General features: G+C 44.3%; 1 protein-coding gene across 1 annotated transcript in view; it reads right to left on the bottom strand.

Annotated features, from left to right (window-relative positions):
- Window positions 1–21,261, bottom strand: part of LOC123762416 (uncharacterized) — a 61,309-nt gene extending 40,048 nt beyond the window's left edge. Inside the window, exon 1 of the mRNA XM_069325000.1 lies at window positions 20,783–21,261. Coding sequence (XP_069181101.1) covers window positions 20,783–20,843 — 61 coding nt within the window. The 5' untranslated portion in view covers window positions 20,844–21,261. The remainder of the gene's footprint in view (window positions 1–20,782) is intronic.
- Window positions 21,262–24,092: the final 2,831 nt, after the last annotated feature.

The following is a 24,092-nucleotide window of genomic DNA, read 5'->3' on the forward strand; positions in this document are numbered from 1 at the left end:
TCTGGCCTTTCCGAGGGCCTAAAACAGAAAACGGGACAGTAAGTCAATTTCGTGACCTGCTACTATTTTCTAGTACGACATTGTTTGGTCTTAGAGTATACGTCAAAATACGACGTATTATTAAGAGGACGGGTTGGGGAGTTAGCAGCAACTGAACAATGCCATAGACTTCTCTTCCCGTCACATTTGTTAAAAATAATTGAATCATTTTTGGTGTGACTGGGAAAAAAAGGTGTTGAAGACATTAATATAAGAAATTTTAGCGTTTTTTTTCTGCTATGAAGTTCACTTGGCGTCATAATTCGCGGCAGTGAAAGCCATATCTGTGATTACTGCGTGCGCATGTTGTTTGACCAGACAACCCGAGAACCGGTTACAGGTACAGCGATAACCCGTTACAGGTACAGCGATAACCCATTACAGGTACAGCGATAACCGGTTACAGGTACAGCGATAACCGGTTACAGGTACAGCGATAACCGGTTACAAGAGCGCAGAATAGCTTGCTTGCCGAAATGCCTTCGTGTATTTCGTCATGACGATATCTTAAAGCGATGTCTTAATGCCTATAGTTGTAAACAAAACGGTCACCCCTCCTTGTATAACGGTGACTCGATATACCGTTTATTTTCGGTGACCCATACAGGGTTTAACTGGGATTAGCGACGCAAGATTTGAACAGTGTCTTATCTAGGGTTTAACTGGGCTAACGACACAAGGTTTTTAACAGTGTTAAAAACACTGTTTTTAACAGTTAACAGTTTTCACGTAACATAAACATTTAATCAAGCTCTTTGTGAACATTGAACTGGATCTACACTGTAAAATATAGTAACGAATAGACAAAGTGAGGAGACAGGTTTGGTGGGTTGCTCTAATTTCGTACGCTTAAGGCAAGGGTCAAAGAGTATCGTAGTAGACGTTTGTCAGTTCGTTATATCGTGTTGTATAGAGAGAGGGGTCTTGACGTAGCGAAAGACAAGGACAAAAGATACAAAAAACTTTTGCTATAGCCTTTTCCATTCCCGCCCTTCTTCCATTATTCTTCTCCTTCTTTATCTTTCTTTCCGCCTATTCTTCTCCATGTTCATAGCCACAGTACTTTTTCCTCCACTATATTCCTATCTCCTTCGTTCATTATATAGTTATACAGGCAGAGTGCTTCCTGCTAATTACTATAACACCTCTTCCACCTCTATATCTTTCTACCTGTTCCTTCTTCCCACCCTCTTTCTCTCCCTCCTTCTCTCCCTCCTTCTCTCCCTCCTTCTCTCCCTCCTTCTCTCCCTCCTTCTCTCCCTCCTTCTCTCCCTCCTTCTCTCCCTCCTTCTCTCCCTCCTTCTCTCCCTCCTACCTGATCATCTTCCCGTAGCATCTCTCAGCCTCACCAGCATCATCTCCTCACCTTGAGGGAAGAGAATCTTCTGCCCTTCCGAGCCTACCTGTGGAAAAGAGACAAGGTATTAGGCGTTATTGGACCACAACACAAGAATAAATGAAACTGAAAAAGGCCTATTGGCCTATGTGAGGCCGCTTCTAGTTATACTCGTCTTAGGATATTGATAGGTCTATCCTGAAGAGGGAGAAGAAGAGGTTTAAAGAGGCCCCTTTTTTCTTGTTTTGTGAAGGTCTTTTGATTGTTGTAGTTTCTCTGGCTGTTTTTTTATAGTTGTATTCGGAGATATTTGTAGGTAATATATTTTTGTGTAAGTTTCTAAGTGGGTGTACTTGCTGTTTTACTTTTTGGAGGAAGGTTTGGTGGATATTGTTATTATATTTCGGTTTTATTATACTTTTTTGTATTTATAAAACAGCCATTTTGCAGTTTTTTAAGATCGTAAATATTATATTTGTAAAAGTTAAAAATTTGTAAAGCGGACAAACAGAAAAAGAAGAGAAACAAAGAAGCAAAGGTGTGTGTGTGTGTGTATTTACTATTTGTATTTACTAATTGTATCTGCAGAATTGAGCTATTAGCTCTTGGACCCCTGCCTTTCTAACCAGTTTATTTCTCCTCTATTATGGCTAGTACATATATTTCTCTTACACACGCACACATCCCCAGGAAGCAGCCCGTAGCAGCTGTTTAACTCCCAGTTACCTATTTACTGCTAGGTGAACAGGGGCACCAGGGTGAAAGAAACTGCCTATTTGTTTCTGCCTCCGCCGGGGATCAAAGCCAGGCCCTTAGGAGTACGACCCCAAAGTGCTGTCCACTCAGCCGCAAGGCCCCCAAAGGTTAGGACTGTGTGTGTGTGTGTGTGTGTGTGTGTGTGTGTGTGTGTACTCACCTATTTGTACTCACCTATTTGTGCTTGCGGGGGTTGAGCTTTGGCTCTTTGGTCCCGCCTCTCAACTGTCAATCAACTGGTGTACAGATTCCTGAGTGTGTGTGTGTGTGTGTGTGTGTGTGTGTGTGTGTGTGTGTGTGTGTGTGTGTGTGTGTGTGTGTGTGTGTGTGTGTACGCACGTGTGTGGGGCAGTAATCAACTTTTTATGTTAATAATTATGCGTTTCTACATCTGCCCTGGGGGGGGGGGGGGTAGTTCCAGGGCATTTCCATCTGGTTGTCACGTGTGGTGACATTGTTTACACATTGGGGGAATATACGCTTGTGCAATATGTCACCCACTTGGACTGGTCGGGTCATGGGCGACCCTGGTTTCTTGCAGAGTCGACGTTCGATCCCCCGATGACCAGAGTGGTTGTGCACCGTTTCTTCACTTCACGCCTTCATATCCCAGGTCCCTGTTCCTCGTATCCCTTCCAAGGAATATATATATATATATATATATATATATATATATATATATATATATATATATATATATATATATATATATATATATATATATACCATACTTTTTTTGTTAAATTACCCATTAATCATAAATTACCCATTACCCATAAATTACCCATTACCCATTAAATTTTAGCCCATTACCCTTGGGCTAATGTGGACTTTTATGGGTCTGCGTTCGAGGGGAGGTACTCAGTAACGCCAAACAAGAGAGATCCTATTTTAAATGTTCAGTGGAAATGTTGATAGATAATGTTTTAATATAAGTTCTTCAAAATTATATGTGCATTTTACGTCACAGCTTCTGAAAGGTTTCAATACCTTTTCAGGCAGAAGTGTTGATGCTGGACCGTGAAACAGAAGAGAATACGAGTCAAGGGATTAAGTGAAGGGGGTGAATAAGGTAGAGTGAGCAAACACTATTGAATACTGTTGTGATGTGGGTCAGGGCCAGGCAGTGAGAGTGGTTTGTACTCTCTCTCTCTCTCTCTCTCTCTCTCTCTCTCTCTCTCTCTCTCTCTCTCTCTCTCTCTCTCTCTCTCTCTCTCTCTCTCTCTCTCTCTCTCTCTCTCTGGCAAATGCCTGACAAATGCCATACGACATTTTACATTATAACTAATCATTATTCACAGGTTAAAGTAAGATCATCACTGCTAAAGGCAATTCAACATAACACTAAAGTTGTATCATATGACAGGAATAGTGTAAGTAGTAGTAGTAGTGGTAGTAGTAGTAGTGGTAGTAGTAGTGGTAGTAGTAGTAGTAGTGGTGGTAGTAGTGGTAGTGGTAGTAGTGGTAGTAGTAGTAGTAGTGGTAGTAGTAGTAGTAGTGGTAGTAGTAGTAGTAGTGGTAGTAGTAGTGGTAGTGGTAGTAGTGGTGGTAGTAGTAGTAGTGGTAGTAGTAGTAGTAGTGGTAGTAGTAGTAGTGGTAGTGGTAGTGGTGGTGGTAGGTGTAGGTGTCGTCGTAAGAGAGCACGATGACGTAACTGGGTAATGTGACTAAAGATACACTGAACTTCCTTGCTTTTATGTCGTCAACGCCTCGCCAGGGGCTTCAGCACCATTTATGGCGTAATTATAAACGTGCACTTCCTGGGAGCATAATACTTTGTTTTGGTTACGTAAGACATTGTGTTGGTAAGGCTGCCTTTGCTGGCTTCCTGGGGGCTCCGTGAGGCTGCGTGTGAACCTTCCTGGGGGCTCCGTGAGGCTCCGTGTGAACCTTCCTGGAGCCTCCTGACGTTGTGTGTACCTTCTTGGAGCCTCCTGACGGTGTGTGAACCTTCCTGGAACCTCCTGACGGTGTGTGTGAACCTTCCTGGAGCCTCCTGACGTTGTGTGAACCTTCCTGGAGCCTCCTGACGGCGTGTGAACCTTCCTGGAGCCTCCTGACGGCGTGTGTAACCTTCCTGGAGCCTCCTGACAGGTGTGTGCACCTTCCTGGAGCCTTCTGACGTTGTGTGAACCTTCCTGGAGCCTCCTGACGGTGTGTGTACCTTCCTGGAGCCTCCTGACGGTGTGTGTACCTTCCTGGAGCCTCCTGACGGTGTGTGTACCTTCCTGGAGCCTCCTGACGGTGTGTGTACCTTCCTGGAGCCTCCTGACGGTGTGTGTACCTTCCTGGAGCCTCCTGACGGTGTGTGTACCTTCCTGGAGCCTCCTGACGGTGTGTGTACCTTCCTGGAGCCTCCTGACGTTGTGTGAACCTTCCTGGAGCCTCCTGACGGTGTGTGAACCTTCCTGGAGCCTCCTGACGTTGTGTGAACCTTCCTGGAACCTCCTGACGGTGTGTGTACCTTCCTGGAGCCTCCTGACGTTGTGTCAACCTTCATGGAGCCTCCTGACGGTGTGTGTACCTTCCTGGAGCCTCCTGACGGTGTGTGAACCTTCATGGAGCCTCCTACCTTGTGTGTACCTTCCTGGAGCCTCCTGACGTTGTGTCAACCTTCATGGAGCCTCCTGACGGTGTGTGTACCTTCCTGGAGCCTCCTACCTTGTGTGTACCTTCCTGGAGCCTCCTGACGTTGTGTCAACCTTCATGGAGCCTCCTGACGGTGTGTGTACCTTCCTGGAGCCTCCTGACGGTGTGTGTACCTTCCTGGAGCCTCCTGACGTTGTGTCAACCTTCATGGAGCCTCCTGACGGTGTGTGTACCTTTTTAAAACCTCTAGAGGTGCAGCGTACCAACTGAGGATGCTCTCGTGACTATATTGACACGCTTTCCTTGTTCATAAAGTTGCATTGGAACATCTGTATACAATTTGTTTTTAAATAGTAATACATTTTATATGGAATATTAACTAGCAATAATTTGTGTAAACACGTTTACAAGATCGTATATTTGGCGTCTTCAAAGGCGAGTGCATTTTCGTGGACTTTTTTAGACGTAAATGCTAAAGATGCACGCCCTCGTGTTTACTCAAATAAGCATCCTGGTGCTGTTATGTTTACACTTGACTGTCAACACCAGGCGGGGATCTTTTTCGTGTTGGTAAATACTGTATAATATACTTCCCGGCAGTGTTGGGGGCCGTCACTGACGACCTCCGTCTTGGGGAGTTGGTGGTATCCCTCCTCCATCACAGGACGGGATATAATGCATCCATCATATCCTGGGTTTCAAGGTGTATTCATACCAATGAACAAATCCACAAGGGCCGTGACGAGGATTCGAACCTGCGTCCGGGAGCATCCCAGACACTGCCTTAATCGACTGAGCAGTCGATTAAGGCAGTGCCTGGGATGCTCCCGGACGCAGGTTCGAACCCTCATCACGGCCCTGCTGGATTTGTTAAAGGGTAAATTAGGTTATGTTTATAGTTACCGTTCCACTCTCTGGCGTGCCGTAAGGAGTATTCATAATGTACGAACTTTCTTTGTGTATAACAGTTCCTTTGTGTACGTTCTACCATAGTGAAAGGTAAAGACGTCTTTTTGACCTTATGTCCCTGCTATAAGATGTTCACTGTGTGTGATGGCTAATAGTAGTGGCTTATTTGGAGTGGTATTGTCTGAGGACTGGTATTGTCTGAGGACTGGTATTGTCTGAGCACTGGTATTGTCTGAGGACTGGTATTGTCTGAGGACTGGTATTGTCTGAGGAGTGGTATTGTCTGAGGACTGGTATTGTCTGAGGAGTGGTATTGTCTGAGGACTGGTATTGTCTGAGGACTGGTATTGTCTGAGGACTGGTATTGTCTGAGGAGTGGTATTGTCTGAGGAGTGGTATTGTCTGAGGACTGGTATTGTCTGAGGACTGGTATTGTCTGAGGACTGGTATTGTCTGAGGACTGGTATTGTCTGAGGACTGGTATTGTCTGAGGACTGGTATTGTCTGAGGACTGGTATTGTCTGAGGACTGGTATTGTCTGAGGACTGGTATTGTCTGAGGACTGGTATTGTCTGAGGACTGGTATTGTCTGAGGAGTGGTATTGTCTGAGGAGTGGTATTGTCTGAGGACTGGTATTGTCTGAGGACTGGTATTGTCTGAGGAGTGGTATTGTCTGAGGAGTGGTATTGTCTGAGGACTGGTATTGTCTGAGGACTGGTATTGTCTGAGGACTGGTATTGTCTGAGGACTGGTATTGTCTGAGGACTGGTATTGTCTGAGGACTGGTATTGTCTGAGGACTGGTATTGTCTGAGGAGTGGTATTGTCTGAGGACTGGTATTGTCTGAGGACTGGTATTGTCTGAGGACTGGTATTGTCTGAGGACTGGTATTGTCTGAGGACTGGTATTGTCTGAGGACTGGTATTGTGTGAGCACTGGTATTGTCTGAGGACTGGTATTGTCTGAGGACTGGTATTGTCTGAGGACTGATATTAATTTCACTCCTCAGACGATACCACTCTTCAGTCTGGGGAGTGCTATTGTCTGAGGACTGGTATTTTCTGCGCAGTGGAATTTTTTCGAGTGGTATTTTTTCCGAAGTGGTATTCTCTTGGATGGAATTTTTTCAGAACTCGAAAATTCTTCAGAGTAGTATTTTCTCCTAAGTGGATTTGTTTTCCTTAGTGGAATTTTATCCTAGGTGGAATTTTTCCAAAGTACTATTATTTGTTCAGTCAGCCGTGTACCTAGTTACGCAACATAAATGTTTCACAATAAAGCGACCAAGAGTGGCCGTAAACGCTGACAATTGTAGTTGTGGTGGAGGCGTTGGAGGAGGCAAGTGAGCGATAAGCTATGGACCAGTGGACGCAATTTTCAGCACCACAGAGGCGTGGCGGCCCTGGCCAGATGATCCGAAACTTCCACCCAGAAATATTCTGGTAGACCGCTAGCCCCCGGGGACAGGCCTACCCTGGATTAATGCGTAGGCCTAGAGGACTTTAAAATAATATCCATAAGGGAGTCACTATAAATTAAATGGATTAATATCACATTTGAGAGGTTTTTTCTCGATATTATATTGATCTTAAATATTGTATGAATTTATTTGTGTTTTTTTTTATTTTGAACTCTGATTTATATATTGTTTACCTTTGTCGGGGTTGTGGCCTCGGGTTGGTAATGTTGTCTCTGTGATAGCTATTCCCTCACCCACTTTCATATTACCTACCTCACCCCTACGAACACTAGAAGTTACACCAGAACCAACCCCCCACTCTCGCCCCACACTCACCCCACACTCCCCCAAATGTGGTTAAAGACTAATCATCAAGTCTAACAATACCATCAAGTCCAAGGTGGCCTGGGTAAGGCCCCTTGGACGTGGAGGACTAGTTTAGTGGACTGGTAGATGGAGACGTCCTTACTCTCTCCTGCGCCACTATCTCCATCCTTCCTCTCTCTCTCTCTCTCTCTCTCTCTCTCTCTCTCTCTCTCTCTCTCTCTCTCTCTCTCTCTCTCTCTCTCTCTCTCTCTCTCTCTCTCTCTCTCTCTCTCTCTCTCTCCCACCATCTTTTTCTTCCCTCCCTCTCTCCCTCCATCTTTCTCTTCCCTCCCGGCCCCCCTCCCTACCTCCCATCCATCCTCCCCCTCCTCCTTTCCCACCGACCCTCCACTAAATCTTAAGCAACTTGAGTTACTCAACTCAAGGGCCCGCACACGCACCTTGATTGTGAGGGGGGGGGGGGGTGTCTGTGTCACGTCTTATGGTGAGGGGGGGGGGTGTCTGTGTCACGTCTTATGGTGAGGGGGGGTGTCTGTGTCACGTCTTATGGTGAGGGGGGTGTCTGTGTCACGTCTTATGGTGAGGGGGGTGTCTGTGTCACGTCTTATGGTGAGGGGGGGTGTCTGTGACGCAACAACACGTGCTTCATCGTCGCTGTGACGCAACAACACCCGCTCCATCGTCGCTGTGACGCAACAACACCCGCTCCATCGTCGCTGTGACGCAATACAATTAATAACCGACAATTAACAGATAAAAATACAATAGATTGTTTAATACTGAAGTAACCTTAACTGTGTGCACATGAATATATTCATCCCGAGGTGCATGTAAGCATGAATATATATATATATTCATCCCTATGTGCATGTAAGCATGATTATATATATATCCATCCCAAGGTGCATGTAAGCATGATTATATATATCATTCACTTGGATTTTCGGGGATTGAACTCGGGTCTGGATATAAGCATTTGTAAGTATATGCTAAATTTACTCGTGCAAGATACGGTTGCCTGTTTGCTATCCTGGTTGCTTGAAGAGTTGCTTCTTTGCTTGTAGAATTGCTGCTTTGCTTGTAGAGTTGCTTCTTTGCTTGAAGAGTTGTTTCTTTGCTTGAGGAGTTGCTTCTTTGCTTGAAGAGTTGTTTCTTTGCTTGAGGAGTTGCTTCTTTGCTTGAAGAGTTGTTTCTTTGCTTGAGGAGTTGCTTCTTTGCTTGAAGAGTTGCTTCTTTGCTTGAGGAGTTGCTTCTTTGCTTGAAGAGTTGTTTCTTTGCTTGAGGAGTTGCTTCTTTGCTTGAAGAGTTCCTTCTTTGCTTGAGGAGTTGCTTCTTTGCTTGAAGAGTTGCTTCTTTGCTTGAGGAGTTGCTTCTTTGCTTGAAGAGTTGCTTCTTTGCTTGAAGAGTTGCTTCTTTGCTTGAGGAGTTGCTTCTTTGCTTGAAGAGTTGCTTCTTTGCTTGAAGAGTTGCTTCTTTGCTTGAGGAGTTGCTTCTTTGCTTGAGGAGTTGCTTCTTTGCTTGAGGAGTTGCTTCTTTGCTTGAGGAGTTGCTTCTTTGCTTGAGGAGTTGCTTCTTTGCTTGAGGAGTTGCTTCTTTGCTTGAAGAGTTGCTTCTTTGCTTAATTTAAAGAGTTGCTTGTTTGCTTGTCCTGGGATTCACAGAGGACTTACGAGCCCACTTGGGAGATCTGTGATCCCTATGTAAGTCGTGGCGGCATAGTCTTTATTTACTAAACAGTTAAAGACGACTTCGTAGCGCATCGGAGCTCGTAATGTGTGTATAGTAATTACAGAATAAGATCGTGTCCCTCTTGTAATTTAATATGGTTTAGGCTCCAGGCCCAATACGATATTGACACGAGGCTTTAGATGTCACTCATTTGTCACACAGTAAGTTCTTTGTTGTTGTTGTTGTTATTGTTATAGATTCAGCTACTCGGAACAAGTTCCTAGTAGCACGGGCTATGGTGAGCCCGTAGCTTACCTGGCACAGGGGCGGTGCTGTGTAATTATTGTGTAAATTCCTTCTTTCAGACCAGTTTTATACTTCAGGGAACACTGATACATATCACCGTGTCTTCTGAAGTGAGATGACACATTCAGTCACGTGTTCAGTAAATCATTATCATTTTCGTCGCGGCTTGGTCTGTATCATGTGTAATTTTTATTATTATCGTGCATGAAACTATTTTGTAATGTAAACCGTGATAACTTAAAGATACAAGAGATGGAGAAAATACAGGCAATCAGAGCACCAATGAGGTGCATAAAATGAGCTAGGTGGGGGAGATAGTGGTGTATTAAGTGCTCGAGTGAGCACTATAAGAGTTAACCAAGAGCATGAAACAGCATCAGTAACAGCGGCTGCTGCTGGAACGCACGTCAGCGGGGCGTCGTTACCAACACCGCCCGCGCAAAAACCCTCGTGTCATCCTCGTACACTTAAGTGTTATATTCATCACATCTCTCTGCTCGCAAAATACAAGTTTTTAACACCTTTTTTTTATTTTTTTGGACAAGTATACGTCAATTTTTCTTAAGCACTCGCAGAAAAAAAATGAATGTGACGTTGTGCGGTATTCTGGCGACACTTGACACTGCAATCAGAGATGGTAAATAAGTCACGGATGACGCCAGTGACATGTCGAGAGTCGTGGGGAGCGTTCTGGCCGTGAGGTAATGCTGAGATAAGGGCGTAGCTGAGGTGGTGTAGTCTGTTACGGAGGAAGGGCCTGAGACCTTGGTGTCTAAATAACAACAGACAGTAACACAATTGTGCTCACGAATGGCTCTATAACTGACCATATATCACGCTTGTTGACACCAGTCGCTGTGTGTGTGACCCGCTGAGCAGCGCGTAGAGGCAACTATGTGACCTTAAGTGCTGCTGATGCATAGCAGATTGGTCCCGGCCAGGGGGGGGGAGGGGATGGTCCTATAGAACTAACGAACCTCAGCCTCATGGGCCCCTAATCCCGGAGCCCCCCCCCCCCCAGAAGATACTTCAGTCCGCATTGCTTAAAAATTTTGGGTCTACTGCATGAGGGGAGGGAATTATCAGGGGAAAGCGCCAAGTCATTACGACTATATGGCACTTGGAAGGGGTCAGGATAAGGATTTGGGATTGGACGGTGGGGAGAAGGAATGGTGCCCAACCACTTGGACGGTCGGGGATTGAACGCCGACCTGCATGAAGCAAGACCGTCGCTCTACAGTCGGTTTACTGCATGAGAAGGGGCTTTTAAAGTATCTTAATATCAATACTATATTGTAATTCTATATCAGTTTAGTACTGGACTCTTATCAAGTCCTTCCGTCCCCTTATCAAATAGTTATGTACTGAGCCCCGGATGTAGCGAAATATCACGCTTCCCTTTCATATCATATGTATTCACCTAGTTGTGCTTGCGGGAGCTGAGCTCTGCTCTTTCGTCCCGTATATTTAGCTGTTTGCATGTCAGGCAAGTTACTGAGACATGTTAAGCAACAAGTTGTTGTTGTATTTATTAACATAAGATGTTGTTAGCATCTCTTAAGAGTAAAAGTAACCCAAGTAGCCACAAGGTAAACACACGATGACGGTAATGTGTTGTGGAGCAACACAGATTATGGCTGTGAGAATAACAATGTCTGTCTCATTTGTCACCTACCCTGACTGCTACTAATTCACTATCCTCCCCCACCCACCATCCCACACCATCATTCATTTAACTCGCAGGAGTAATTATGGACAATGAAGGCATTTCTTGCTCGCACGACGGATTACACGCTTACTCGTTTCCGTGGTTACGGTGACGTCACACCTGTTTTTGTTTTGGGTAATCAGCTGATGTACCGCGCCTTCCTGATGCAAGGATCATCCATCCTCGCACATCTCCGCCCATACACCCATCTACACCCTCACACCCATCTGCATCCACTCGCCCATCTCTATCCTCACTCCCATCTCCCATTTAATATGATAATCCTTATGGCAGCTTTAATAATCGTCCAGAGGTTGATAAGATTATTGATACTTAAAAATCCATTCCCTCCAGAGGTTCATAAGCTTTGTGGTGGCCTTAGTAATCCTGTAAATGTTGAAAGATCTTGTGGTAGCCTTAATAATCCTCCAGAAGTTAATAAGCCTTGTGGTAGCCTTAATAATCCTCCAGAGGTTAATAAGCCTTGTGGTAGCCTTAATAACTCTTCAAATGTTTATAGGCCTTACGGCCGACACCAAACCACGAACCAATGACCAGATACCCTTGACAGAGCATCATTAACCATGATGTGGGTACATTTTCTACCTACAAATATATTTTTTCCTACAGGATTACACTTTTAAGATGCAAAAGTTGCACCTAAATCAATATATATATATATATATATATATATATATATATATATATATATATATATATATATATATATATATATATATATATATACATACATATATATATATATACATATATACATACATATATATATATATACATATACATATATATATATATATATATATATATATATATATATATATATATATATATATATATATATATATATATATATATATATAAAAGAAGCTGCGGGATCCTTATGAGGGCAGTAGCTCTCCAGGTTGCAATTTTTAACCATGTCGTGGGGCAGTCGACTAAGTCGCCCCTGGGATCATCCCGGACGTAGGTTCGAACCCTCATCACGGCCTTGTGGCTGTGTACAGCCTCATAAGTTTAAAGAAGATAGAACAAGAGGGTACAAGTGGAAGCTGGAAACACAAATGAGTCCAATAAATGTAAGGAAATACTCATACCCTGTACGGATGGTCAGCAAGTGAAATACAGTGAAAGAAGTTGTAGAAGTATTACTATTACTTCTTAATTAATTATTGTATTACTCTCTCTCTCTCTCTCTCTCTCTCTCTCTCTCTCTCTCTCTCTCTCTCTCTCTCTCTCTCTCTCTCTCTCTCTCTCTCTCTCTCTCTCTCTCTCTCTCTCTCTCCCTCCCCCTCCCTCTCTCTCTCTCCCCCTCCCTCTCCCTACCTCTCCCTCCCTCTCTCTCTCTCTCTCACCTCATTTCAGAACTTGAAGGACAGGTTCAACAAAGGTGTTGAATGTCAGAATAGTTACGTTATAACGCAACAGGTACAAGAAAGCTAGAAAGTAGAGTATAAAGAGCAGGACCTCACTGATATACAATTACTGATAGGTAAGCACCTTTATTTTCAGATGAGTTGGGATTTGGTGTCTAATTTTCAGCCCCGTTATTATGACGTTGTCTGCGGCCAAACATTCTGCACTCCGGAAACAGTATTCCTGCACTCATTACACACATTACTCGCACTCACATGCACACTACATTACTCGCACTCACATGCACACTACATTACTCGCACTCACATGCACACCACATTACTCGCACTCACATGCACACCACATTACTCGCACTCACATGCACACCACATTACTCGCACTCACATGCACACCACATTACTCGCACTCACATGCACACTACATTACTCGCACTCACATGCACACTACATTACTCGCACTCACATGCACACCACATTACTCGCACTCACATGCACACCACATTACTCGCACTCACATGCACACCACATTACTCGCACTCACATGCTCACTACATTACTCGCACTCACATGCACACCACATTTTCGCACTCACATGCACACTACATTACTCACACTCACATGCACACCACATTACTCGCACTCACATGCACACCACATTACTCGCACTCACATGCACACTACATTACTCGCACTCACATGCACACTACATTACTCGCACTCACATGCACACCACATTACTCGCACTCACATGCACACCACATTACTCGCACTCACATGCACACCACATTACTCGCACTCACATGCACACCACATTACTCGCACTCACATGCACACTACATTACTCGCACTCACATGCACACCACATTTTCGCACTCACATGCACACTACATTACTCACACTCACATGCACACCACATTACTCGCACTCACATGCACACCACATTACTCGCACTCACATGCACACCACATTACTCGCACTCACATGCACACCACATTACTCGCACTCACATGCACACCACATTACTCGCACTCACATGCACACTACATTACTCGCACTCACATGCACACCACATTACTCGCACTCACATGCACACTACATTACTCACACTCACATGCACACCACATTACTCGCACTCACACGCACACCACATTACTCGCACTCACATGCACACTACATTACTCGCACTCACATGCACACCACATTACTCGCACTCACACGCACACTCTACTTACATCTTACTTTTAAACCTGCAATGAAGTTAATGATTGTCACTTTAAATAAGCAAACACAAATATTATACTGAAATCACACCATGTTCAATAGTAATAATGTATTTTTCAGATTCATATTTTCAATATCATATTAATGCCTATTTACATTGTCATCATTCGTTTGATGGTATTTGTTCTTTCCCCTTCAATTTTCTCGCTTCATGCAGGTCGGCGTTCAATCCCCGATCGTCCGAGTGGTTGAGCACCATTCCCTTCCCCACCGTCCCATCCCAAATCCTTATCCTGATCCCTTCCCTGTGCTATATTAGCCGTAATGGCTTGGCGCTTTCTCCTGATAGTTCCTTTCCCCTTCTTAGATGCTATTTTCATCACTGTAATAAAGGCACTATTTGTGCTCTTGTCTGAGGAGTGCCGGCGATCTATAGGCGTGGGTTCGTATCCCACCGCTGCCACCAGTGTTAATTCTGGCTTGTCAGTGGGATGGAGCACATTACAAATATTTGGTGCGTTTTCTTCTGTATTACTAAAATATATATTTATTTACTTGTATACATCTACGCAGCGGCACCGCTCCTGTGCCAGGTAAGTTCACTTCGGGCTCGCCATAGCCCGTGCTACTTGGAACTTGTTCCGAGTAGCTGAATCTATAACAACAACAAACAGCCACGCAGCTCAGTACTCTTGTGTTTATGAGAGATGAGGGCTCGCTGTGTGCTTCCCTTTTGGCATGCTAAAAGGAGCCCAATACACACACACACACACACACACACACACACACACACACACACACACACACACACACACACACACACACACCACACGTGAAAATCCATCAGCCACAGGTGTGTGTAGCAAGGCCGGAAGCAACGGATGGAACAGCACTCACACTGCATACAAACATTGCCAGGCTGGTGGAGGGCGTGTGTGGCCTCCTTGTTCACCAGGTGAATATTGGCTCACTGGTCCGTGGCTCACTGGTCCGTGGCTCACTGGTCCGTGACTGACTGGTCCGTGGCTGCCTGGTCCGTGGCTCACTGGTCCGTGGCTGACTGGTTAATGGCTGACTGGTCCGTAGCTGACTGCTGCGTGGCTGACTGGTCCGTGGCCGAGGACCAGCCAGCGGTGGGAAGTGCAAGTGCGGATCAACATGGATGACACATGGGACCGACTGGGACATGCTGGTGGATCAACATGGATGACACATGGGACCGACTGGGACATGCTGGTGGATCAACATGGATGACACATGGGACCGACTGGGACATGCTGGTGGATCAACATGGATGACACATGGGACCGACTGGGACATGCTGGTGGATCAACATGGATGACACATGGGACCTGACTGGGACATGCTGGTGGATCAACATGGATGTGTAGCCGTGCCATCTCCCGTGTGGTGTTCCCAGTCATCTCATATATTACGTCGCATTTGTTACGCTGTCGACCAATTCACTAAAAATTGCGAGGTATTAGTGCAAATTAAAACGTCGTAATAATGACGTTCTTCTGTGTGCTGGCCTCGGTTGCTTAGTTCAGTTGCTTGGATTTGTATGTTGCAATTAAGCAAATCAGTTGATTATTTTAGTAATCGATAGAAGATACAGCAATCTCGTCTAGATTGCTCGCGAAATGTTGCAATTAGAGTGACGTTTTGCATAGATTTGCAGCATAGTGGCTAGATAACTTTTGTCTCTAGATTAAGTTACTAGATTAAGTTACAATCATCATTCACGAGATGAATGTAGCATGGGCCAGGGAGGATTGTCTGCGCGCCAGTTTTTAACTGCTTCTCCCAATTGTAATTGAGCACCTGGGGCCAGATTCACGAAGCAGTTACGCAAGTACTTACGAACCTGTCCATCTTTCCTCAATCTTTGACGGCTTTGGTTACATTTATTAAACAGTTTACAAGCATGAGAACTTGCCAATCAACTGTTGTTATTGTTATAAACAGCCTCCTGGTGCTTCGGAGCTCATTAACTGTTTGATAATTGTAAACAAAGCCGCCAAAGATTGAGAAAAGATGTACAGGTTCGTAAGTGCTTGCGTAAGTGCTTTCGTGAATCTGGCCCCTGGTTGTTAAGTGATTGGTGGCGGGTGGTGTTCCAGAGGGAAACTATTCAATCGGGGATCCCGGGTTCGATACCTCCAGCGTCACAGAAATGGTTGGGGACGTTTCATTCCATCTAATACCATTGCTCACCTAAAAGCAAATAGATACTCGGGAATTTCATCTAGCCCAGATTTAAACAACGAATCATACTATATCAAATAAAACCCGAATACACCTGGGCAAGGGGGTTGAATCAGGGAGACAAATACTCTTCCTTACTTTTGTAGTGTGTGTGGTGGCCTAGTGGTACAGCACTCAGCTTTGCATCATGCGAGTGAAGGTTCTAGTCTCAGCCACGGCTGCTTGGAATGGTCTGGTAGTTTAACAATACACCCTGGAGGGCACACACACATAAAAAGAACCTTCATAAAAAGAATAACGTCTGCAGGCATATGCTGAGGCTGGCTAACATCAGTATAGCCTTCAGGAACCTGTGTAAGGAATCATTCAGAATCTTGTACACCACATATGTGAGACCAATCCTGGAGTATGCGGCCCCAGCATGGAGCCCGTACCTTGTCAAGCACAAGACGAAGCTGGAAAAAGTCCAGAGGTATGCCACTAGACTAGTCCCAGAACTAAGAGGCATGAGTTACGAGGAAAGGCTGCGGGAAATGCACCTTACGACCCTGGAAGACAGAAGAGTAAGGGGAGACATGATTACAACCTACAAAATCCTCAGGGGAATCGACCGGGTAAACAAGGATAAACTATTCAACACTGGTGGTACGCGAACAAGGAGACACAGGTGGAAACTGAGTACCCACATGAGCCACAGACACGTTAGAAGGAACTTTTTTAGTGTCAGAGTAGTTAACGGATGGAATGCATTAGGCAGTGATGTGGTGGAGGCTGACTCCATACACAGTTTCTAATGTAGATATGATAGGAATCTGTACACGAGTTGATTGACAGTTGAGAGGCGGGACCAAAGAGCCAAAGCTCAACCCCCGCAAGCACAAATAGGTGAGTACAAATAGGTGAGTACACACACACACACACACACACACACACACACACACACACACACACACACACACACACAAACGTCTAAAAAAAAGTGTGTGCTTGCCATGAGAGCGAGAGATTACAGCATCCGTTCAAAGGTAGAGAGAGAGAGAGAGAGAGAGAGAGAGAGAGAGAGAGAGAGAGAGAGAGAGAGAGAGAGAGAGAGAGAGGAATACGGGGTTTATACAGCCTCACGCTCCGCCAGCTATCTTTAACCTTGTGGATTGAGTGGGCCCTGGTCTCAGCTCTGGCAATACCGTGGGAACATGTGCATGTAACGCGACATGGATGTACCTGTCTGTCTGTCTCTCTCTCTCTCTCTCTCTCTCTCTCTCTCTCTCTCTCTCTCTCTCTCTCTCTCTCTCTCTCTCTCTCTCTCTCTCCAATAACAATTACTAATTATCGAAAATTGTATTCTCTAAAAATATTGGGTAATATTCTTCCGAGGTTAAAGATAACGAAGACTGTATTTCTCGATATCAGTGGGTGATATCCTTCCATGGCTACAACGCTGAATAATGAAGAATGTATTCGTCGATGTCCTAAGGTAAATTGAGACCCCCTCATTAAACCCTTGAGCATCTATAGTGCGTTGCTATAAATGTGTCATAGATCACCCCCCGAGCGGCACCGCTCCTGTGCCAGGTAAGTCCACTACGGGCTCACCATAGCCCGTGCTACTTGGAACTTGTTCCCAGTAGCTGAATCTATAACAACAACAACAACAGGGTTCAGGATAAAGATTTGGGAAGGGACGAGGGGGAAGGAATGGTGCCCAACCACTTGGACAGTTGGGGATTGAACGCCGACCTGCATGAAGCGTCGCTCTTCCGTCCAGCCCAAGTTGTTGGGCTTGAGGTGAGTGGACTGATGATTGATAAAGATTAAGCCACCCAAGAGGAGGCACGGGCATGAATAACCCGTAAGAGGTGAGTGGGGTGCCGCAAGGTTCTTATCCTGGGGCTCCCCCGTTCATAGGAGAGAATATTACAAACCACGTCATCAGATTTCCAGACAAGATTGATTGATTGATGAAGATTAAGCCACCCAAAAGGTGGCACGGGCATGAATAGCCCGTAAGTGGTGGCCCTTTTGAGCCATTGCCAGTATCAAGAGCTGATACTGGAGATCTGTGGAGGTGTGACTGCACCCTGCGTGACGGGAGATGTCTCCCGTAGATCTGTGGAGGTGTGACTGCACCCTGCGTGACGGGAGATGTCTCCCGTAGATCTGTGGAGGTGTGACTGCACCCTGCGTGACGGGAGATGTCTCCCGTAGATCTGTGGAGGTGTGACTGCACCCTGCGTGACGGGAGATGTCTCCCGTAGATCTGTGGAGGTGTGACTGCACCCTGCGTGACGGGAGATGTCTCCCGTAGATCTGTGGAGGTGTGACTGCACCCTGCGTGACGGGAGATGTCTCCCGTAGATCTGTGGAGGTGCGACTGCACCCTGCGTGACGGGAGATGTCTCCCGTAGATCTGTGGAGGTGCGACTGCACCCTGCGTGACGGGAGATGTCTCCCGTAGATCTGTGGAGGTGCGACTGCACCCTGCGTGACGGGAGATGTCTCCCGTAGATCTGTGGAGGTGCGACTGCACCCTGCGTGACGGGAGATGTCTCCCGTAGATCTGTGGAGGTGCGACTGCACCCTGCGTGACGGGAGATGTCTCCCGTGTCCAGACAAGAAGAAGGTCTACGGTAAAGCAAGAGGCGAAAACCGTATTGAGGCCTTGAAAACGAGATCCAATGACATTACTTCAGTTTAAAATGCAGTTGAAAAAAAAAATCACGAAAACAATGGGGGGTGGGGGGGGAGGAGGAGGTCCTTCGACAAGTCTCCGGTTTCCTGTCCCCGTCGAGGCCACTAGAGACAGATGGCGGCCTTCAGGTAAATTAAGGCATGGAGACACGTGAAGCTTGTGAGAAGAGATTTGCTTATCTCGGTGGTGTCTTTTTTTTCATCTATTCATTCATTCTTTTCCTGCGTCCTCTTCCTTTCATTTATTTTCTTCTCTGTACCTCATTTTATTTTATTTTATTTTAAATAGTCAGACACTATCTGTCAGTAGGCAGCGACTACCTCCCAGTAGGCACAGTCTTATCAGTCAGATTTATCATCAGTGTTCATCAATCATCCCCGTCCATGTCCCATATATATATATATATATATATATATATATATATATATATATATATATATATATATATATATATATATATATATATATATATATATATATATGACAGTGTCAGACAACGGAGGAAGAATTGAAACAGGAATTTCCTTAAGTACATTCGTATTTTAATAATAGATCTTCAGAAGGAGTCATTCCTTTTGAAAATGTATTATTAAACACGAAAGTACTTAAGGAAATTCCCGTTTCAATTTTTCCTCTGTGGTCATTTTTCATCATTTTTCATCACTGTCACATTTTTCATCACGTTAATTTTCGTGATTTACACACACACACGTACACATAAGAAGGATTAAGACAGAGGAGGACAGCTTGAGGCTTCAAGAAGACCTAGACAAGCTGCAGGAATGGTCGGAGAAATGGTTGTTAGAGTTTAACCCAAGCAAATGTAATGTAATGAAGATAGGGGTAGGAAGCAGGAGATACAAGGTATCGTTTGGGAGATGAAATAATTCAAGAGTCAGAGAGAGAGAAAGACCTGGGGGTTTATATCACACCATACCTGTCCCTTGAAGCTCATATCAAGAGGATAACATCAGCGGCATATCCCAGGTTGGCTAACATAAGAACGGCCTTTAGAAACTTGTGTAAGGAATCTTTCAAAACATTATATACCACATATGTCAGACCAATCCTGGAGTATGCGGCTCCAGCATGGAGTCCATATCTAGTCAAGCATAAGACTAAACTGGAAAAGGTTCAAAGGTTTGCCACCAGACTAGTACCCGAGCTGAGAGGTATGAGCTACGAGGAGAGACTACGGGAATTAAATCTCACTTCGTTGGAAGACAGAAGAGTTAGGGGGGACATGATCACCACATTCAAGATTCTCAAGGGAATCGATAGGGTAGATAAATACAGGCTATTTAACACAAGGGGCACACGCACTAGGGGACACAGGTGGAAACTGAGTGCCCAAATGAGCCACAGAGATATTAGAAAAAACTTTTTTTAGTGTCAGTGTGGTTGACAAATGGAATGCATTAGGAAGTGATGTGGTGGAGGCTGACTCCATACACAGTTTCAAGTATATATATGATAGAGCCCAATAGGCTCAGGAACCTGTACACCTGTTGATTGACGGTTTAGAGGGGGGACCAAAGAGCCAGAGCTCAATCCCCACAAGCACAACTAAGTGAATATAACTAGGTAAATACATAATAGTTTCAAGGCGTTATATGACAAAGAGTACTGGGAAGACGGGACACCACAAGTGTAGCTCTCATTGTGTAATTACACTTAAGTAATGACACACAATGCAGGATGGCTCTCCAAAACTCCTGTAATTGGAGATGGATCTATATATAATTTTTATTTATTTATTTCGTAATTATTTATATATACACGAGTTCTTACATTCTTGTACAGCCACCAGCACGTGTATAGCGCTTTAGGCAGGTCCTTAATCCTAATTTTTCCCCTGGAATACGACCCGCCAAATCGTTTAACAACCAGGTACCCATTCACTGCTGGGTGAACAGAGGCTACAGTTAAGGGTTGGTGCCCGGTCAATCCTCCCCGGCCAGGATACGAACCCTGACCAAAGCGCTCGCGAAGCGCCATATAGTCACGTTCAGAGTCACTGGACAAACGCAATTTTGTAATGTAAGTTTCTCAACTAAGATGACATGGGTCCTCCTCCTCCTTCTCCTCCTTAAGAGCTGGAGGAGCAACACAAATTACATCAAGCTTCGCTAATTTGTTTTCCATAAGGCGTGAGGACGAGTGTGGACTGACCTGATAGTGCAGGAGGGGTGAGGGTGACGCAGAAGGTGGTGAAGAGTGTGAGGTATCTCATCTTGCCCCAGACCACCTCACACTCGGCTGTCCTGTGAGGCACTCACTCAATCATCCGAAAGTAACGACGCCGCTAAAGTTCACTTCACTATCAATTAATGATTCCTCTTTTCTGCCACTATATCTATCACTGATAAAGTTAATAAACTAATCGTAAACAATCTCATTTGAAGATTCACTGTAAACGCTGTATGGAAAACGTTTGTTATCATGCAGAATAATTTACAAAAAGTGTGAAGCTGCAGCAGGTTAATATCGCCCAAAAGATTTGCGTAGAGTTAGCGGTGCAGGAGAGACGCGCGACAGGACCCGACCCTTCACCAGCTTGCCACGATCAACACTGAGCACCACGTGTGTGTGTGTGAGAGTGTAAGTCTGCATGTGTGAGTGTGTGTGTGTGTGTGTTACTTACTCGAGCGTCTCTAACACCATGTGCACGCCATCTACAGCTCAGTGATTCGTCTTCTGTTATCTGAGGCTTAATTCCTCTTGACTGTCCTCTTCTATGGGGGTCTTCATTGCCCTATGAGAAAGAAAAGGGCAAAATTATTTGCGTACTGCAACTGCCGGAGTTAGCATCTTGCCTGTGTTTTGATACAACGTCATAGTTACGTCATAGGCAAGTGACGTCACTAGGCTCCTCCCACAGCATCATGACGTGTGGACCTGTTGACCTATCACTCTGCACTGCTGCTCCACGGCCATGGAGCCAGTGACCAATTGTCAACCAGACACTATATACAGCTGAGGTTAAATATTAGGCAGGGGGTAGTAATAACATTAACTTTTTGTTATAAAAATACTAGTTAAATATTCACAAAGTTCGACAGTGTCGGTACTTACCGTCTCGCTTTTGTCCGGGCAAAAACCGGCCAAGAATAAAGGAAGTATCTGGTGCTCTGTGGCACTCTCTGGGTGCTGGAGTGGCCTCGTGAAGGTTGGTTCCTTTCATAGCGCCAGTATGCCGTGGGCCACATGACGAGGGAGGGTGTACATTTCCGCGCATCCAGACTCCTTCACTGGCAGCCGCACAACTGTACAGTCTTTCTCCGTTCTAATTTTTCCCCACGCCCTTCATGCCTCATTTTTTTACCTAATCAGAAACTTTGTTGATAATAATCTTTTTGGCTGGGTTTCGTAATTTATATATCAACATAACTTTTAAATTGGCGGGACAAATCCGATTTTTAAATCGATTCTCATTGGCCCTTTGACATACTGGGAGGACTCATAAACAATATGCAGTTGTCAAAAGGCGGCACCAAGCCGGGACGACAATGTAGTACAGTCCATAAACAATACATAAACCTCGTGTTGTGCCAAATGTACACAATTCTCATTCAGTTCCCGCTCTCTGAATGATCTCTTGGCGGGAGCGGGGAGCAGCTGTGATCTCAAGGCAAGCTGAGGGGCACTCACAGTATTACCACTCGAAACCTTAAATAACTGGAGTGATGACAGGCCTTTTAGATGTACTGAGAGCCAATTATTTTACACACACACACACTTCAGGAACCTGTACACCTGTTGATTGACGGTTGAGAGGCGGGACCAAAGAGCCAGAGCTCAACCCCCGCAAGCACAATTAGGTGAGTACAATTAGGCGAATACACACACTAGCGAAAAAACCTAGTGGAACATTTGGAGAGAAAGACCTTTGCTGTAACACATCCGCATGGGTTCAGGGATGTTAAGTCCTGCCTCACAGGATTAATTGAATTCTATGACCAGGCAACAAAAATCAGGCAAGAAAGAGAGAGGTGGGCAGACTGCATATTTTTGGATTGCCAGAAAGCCTTTGACACAGTACCACACAAGAGACTAATGCATAAGCTAGAGATGAAGGCAGGAGTGAAAGGGAAGGTACCCCACTGGATAAGGGAGTACCTAAGTAACAGAAGACAGCGAGTCGTGAAGGGCGAGATCTCGGAGTGGTGAGGCGTTACCAGTGGAGTCCCTTGGGGATCAGTTCTTGGACCTATACTGTTTCTGATATATGTGATATATATATATATATATATATATATATATATATATATATATATATATATATATATATATATATATATATATATATATATATTAGTATATTTTGGTAGCAGTCTTTCCTGTAGACATATATTATTAAATATGACCGAAAAAGTAAGATTAATAATTCTAACACGAATTTTCTCAATCTTTCGTACATTACGCTTCACTGTTGGAGGTAAATAAAAAATCAATTCTCCAAAATTCATTTTTATTTCTAGTCTGACGCGACACAGGCGCGTTTCGTAAAACTTATTACATTTTCAAAGACTTTAGTTCACAAATACACAACTGAATAGAACTTACGTATCTCCGATTTTATATCTACATTTGAGTGAGGTGGAAGACGCCTGCTATCGCTGTATCTATCGATAGATACAGCGATAGCAGGCGGCTTGACGTTTGCGAGGCACTACACATCAAGAAGTCAACACCAGCAATCAACAGCCAATTATTGCACAACTATATTCTACCCACCTCAAGACTCCGCTCCAATATAGAAGCATCAAGAAATATGGACCAATAGGCTTTCTACAAACACTTCTATTCAATATCCATTGCTTCGTGTTCTGTCTTGTGTTGATGAAATTAATACCCTATTAATACTCTTGTTCTGTCTTGTGTTGATGAAATTAATACCTTATTAATACCACATTTTGTTCTGTCTTGTGTTAATGCCACATCACCCCTTCCACCTCACTCAAATGTAGATATAAAATCGGAGATACGTAAGTTCTATTCAGTTGTGTATTTGTGAACTAAAGTCTTTGAAAATGTAATAAGTTTTACGAAACGCGCTCGTGTCGCGTCAGACTAGAAATAAAAATGAATTTTGGAGAATTGATTTTTGATTTACCTCCAACAGTGAAGCGTAATGTACGAAAGATTGCGAAAATTCGTGTTAGAATTATTAATCTTACTTTTTCGGTCATATTTAATAATATATATATATATATATATATATATATATATATATATATATATATATATATATATATATATATATATATATATATGTCGTACCTAGTAGCCAGAACGCACTACTCAGCCTACTATGCAAGGCCCGATTTGCCTAATAAGCCAAGTTTTCATGAATTAATTGTTTTTCAACTACCTAACCTACCTAACCTAACCTAACCTAACTTTTTCGGCTACCTAACCTAACCTAACCTATAGAGATAGGTTAGGTTAGGTTAGGTAGGGTTGGTTAGGTTCTGTCATA

The sequence above is a fragment of the Procambarus clarkii genome, chromosome 2 (genome assembly GCF_040958095.1).
Source record: "Procambarus clarkii isolate CNS0578487 chromosome 2, FALCON_Pclarkii_2.0, whole genome shotgun sequence".
In the NCBI taxonomy this organism is placed as follows: domain Eukaryota; kingdom Metazoa; phylum Arthropoda; class Malacostraca; order Decapoda; family Cambaridae; genus Procambarus; species Procambarus clarkii.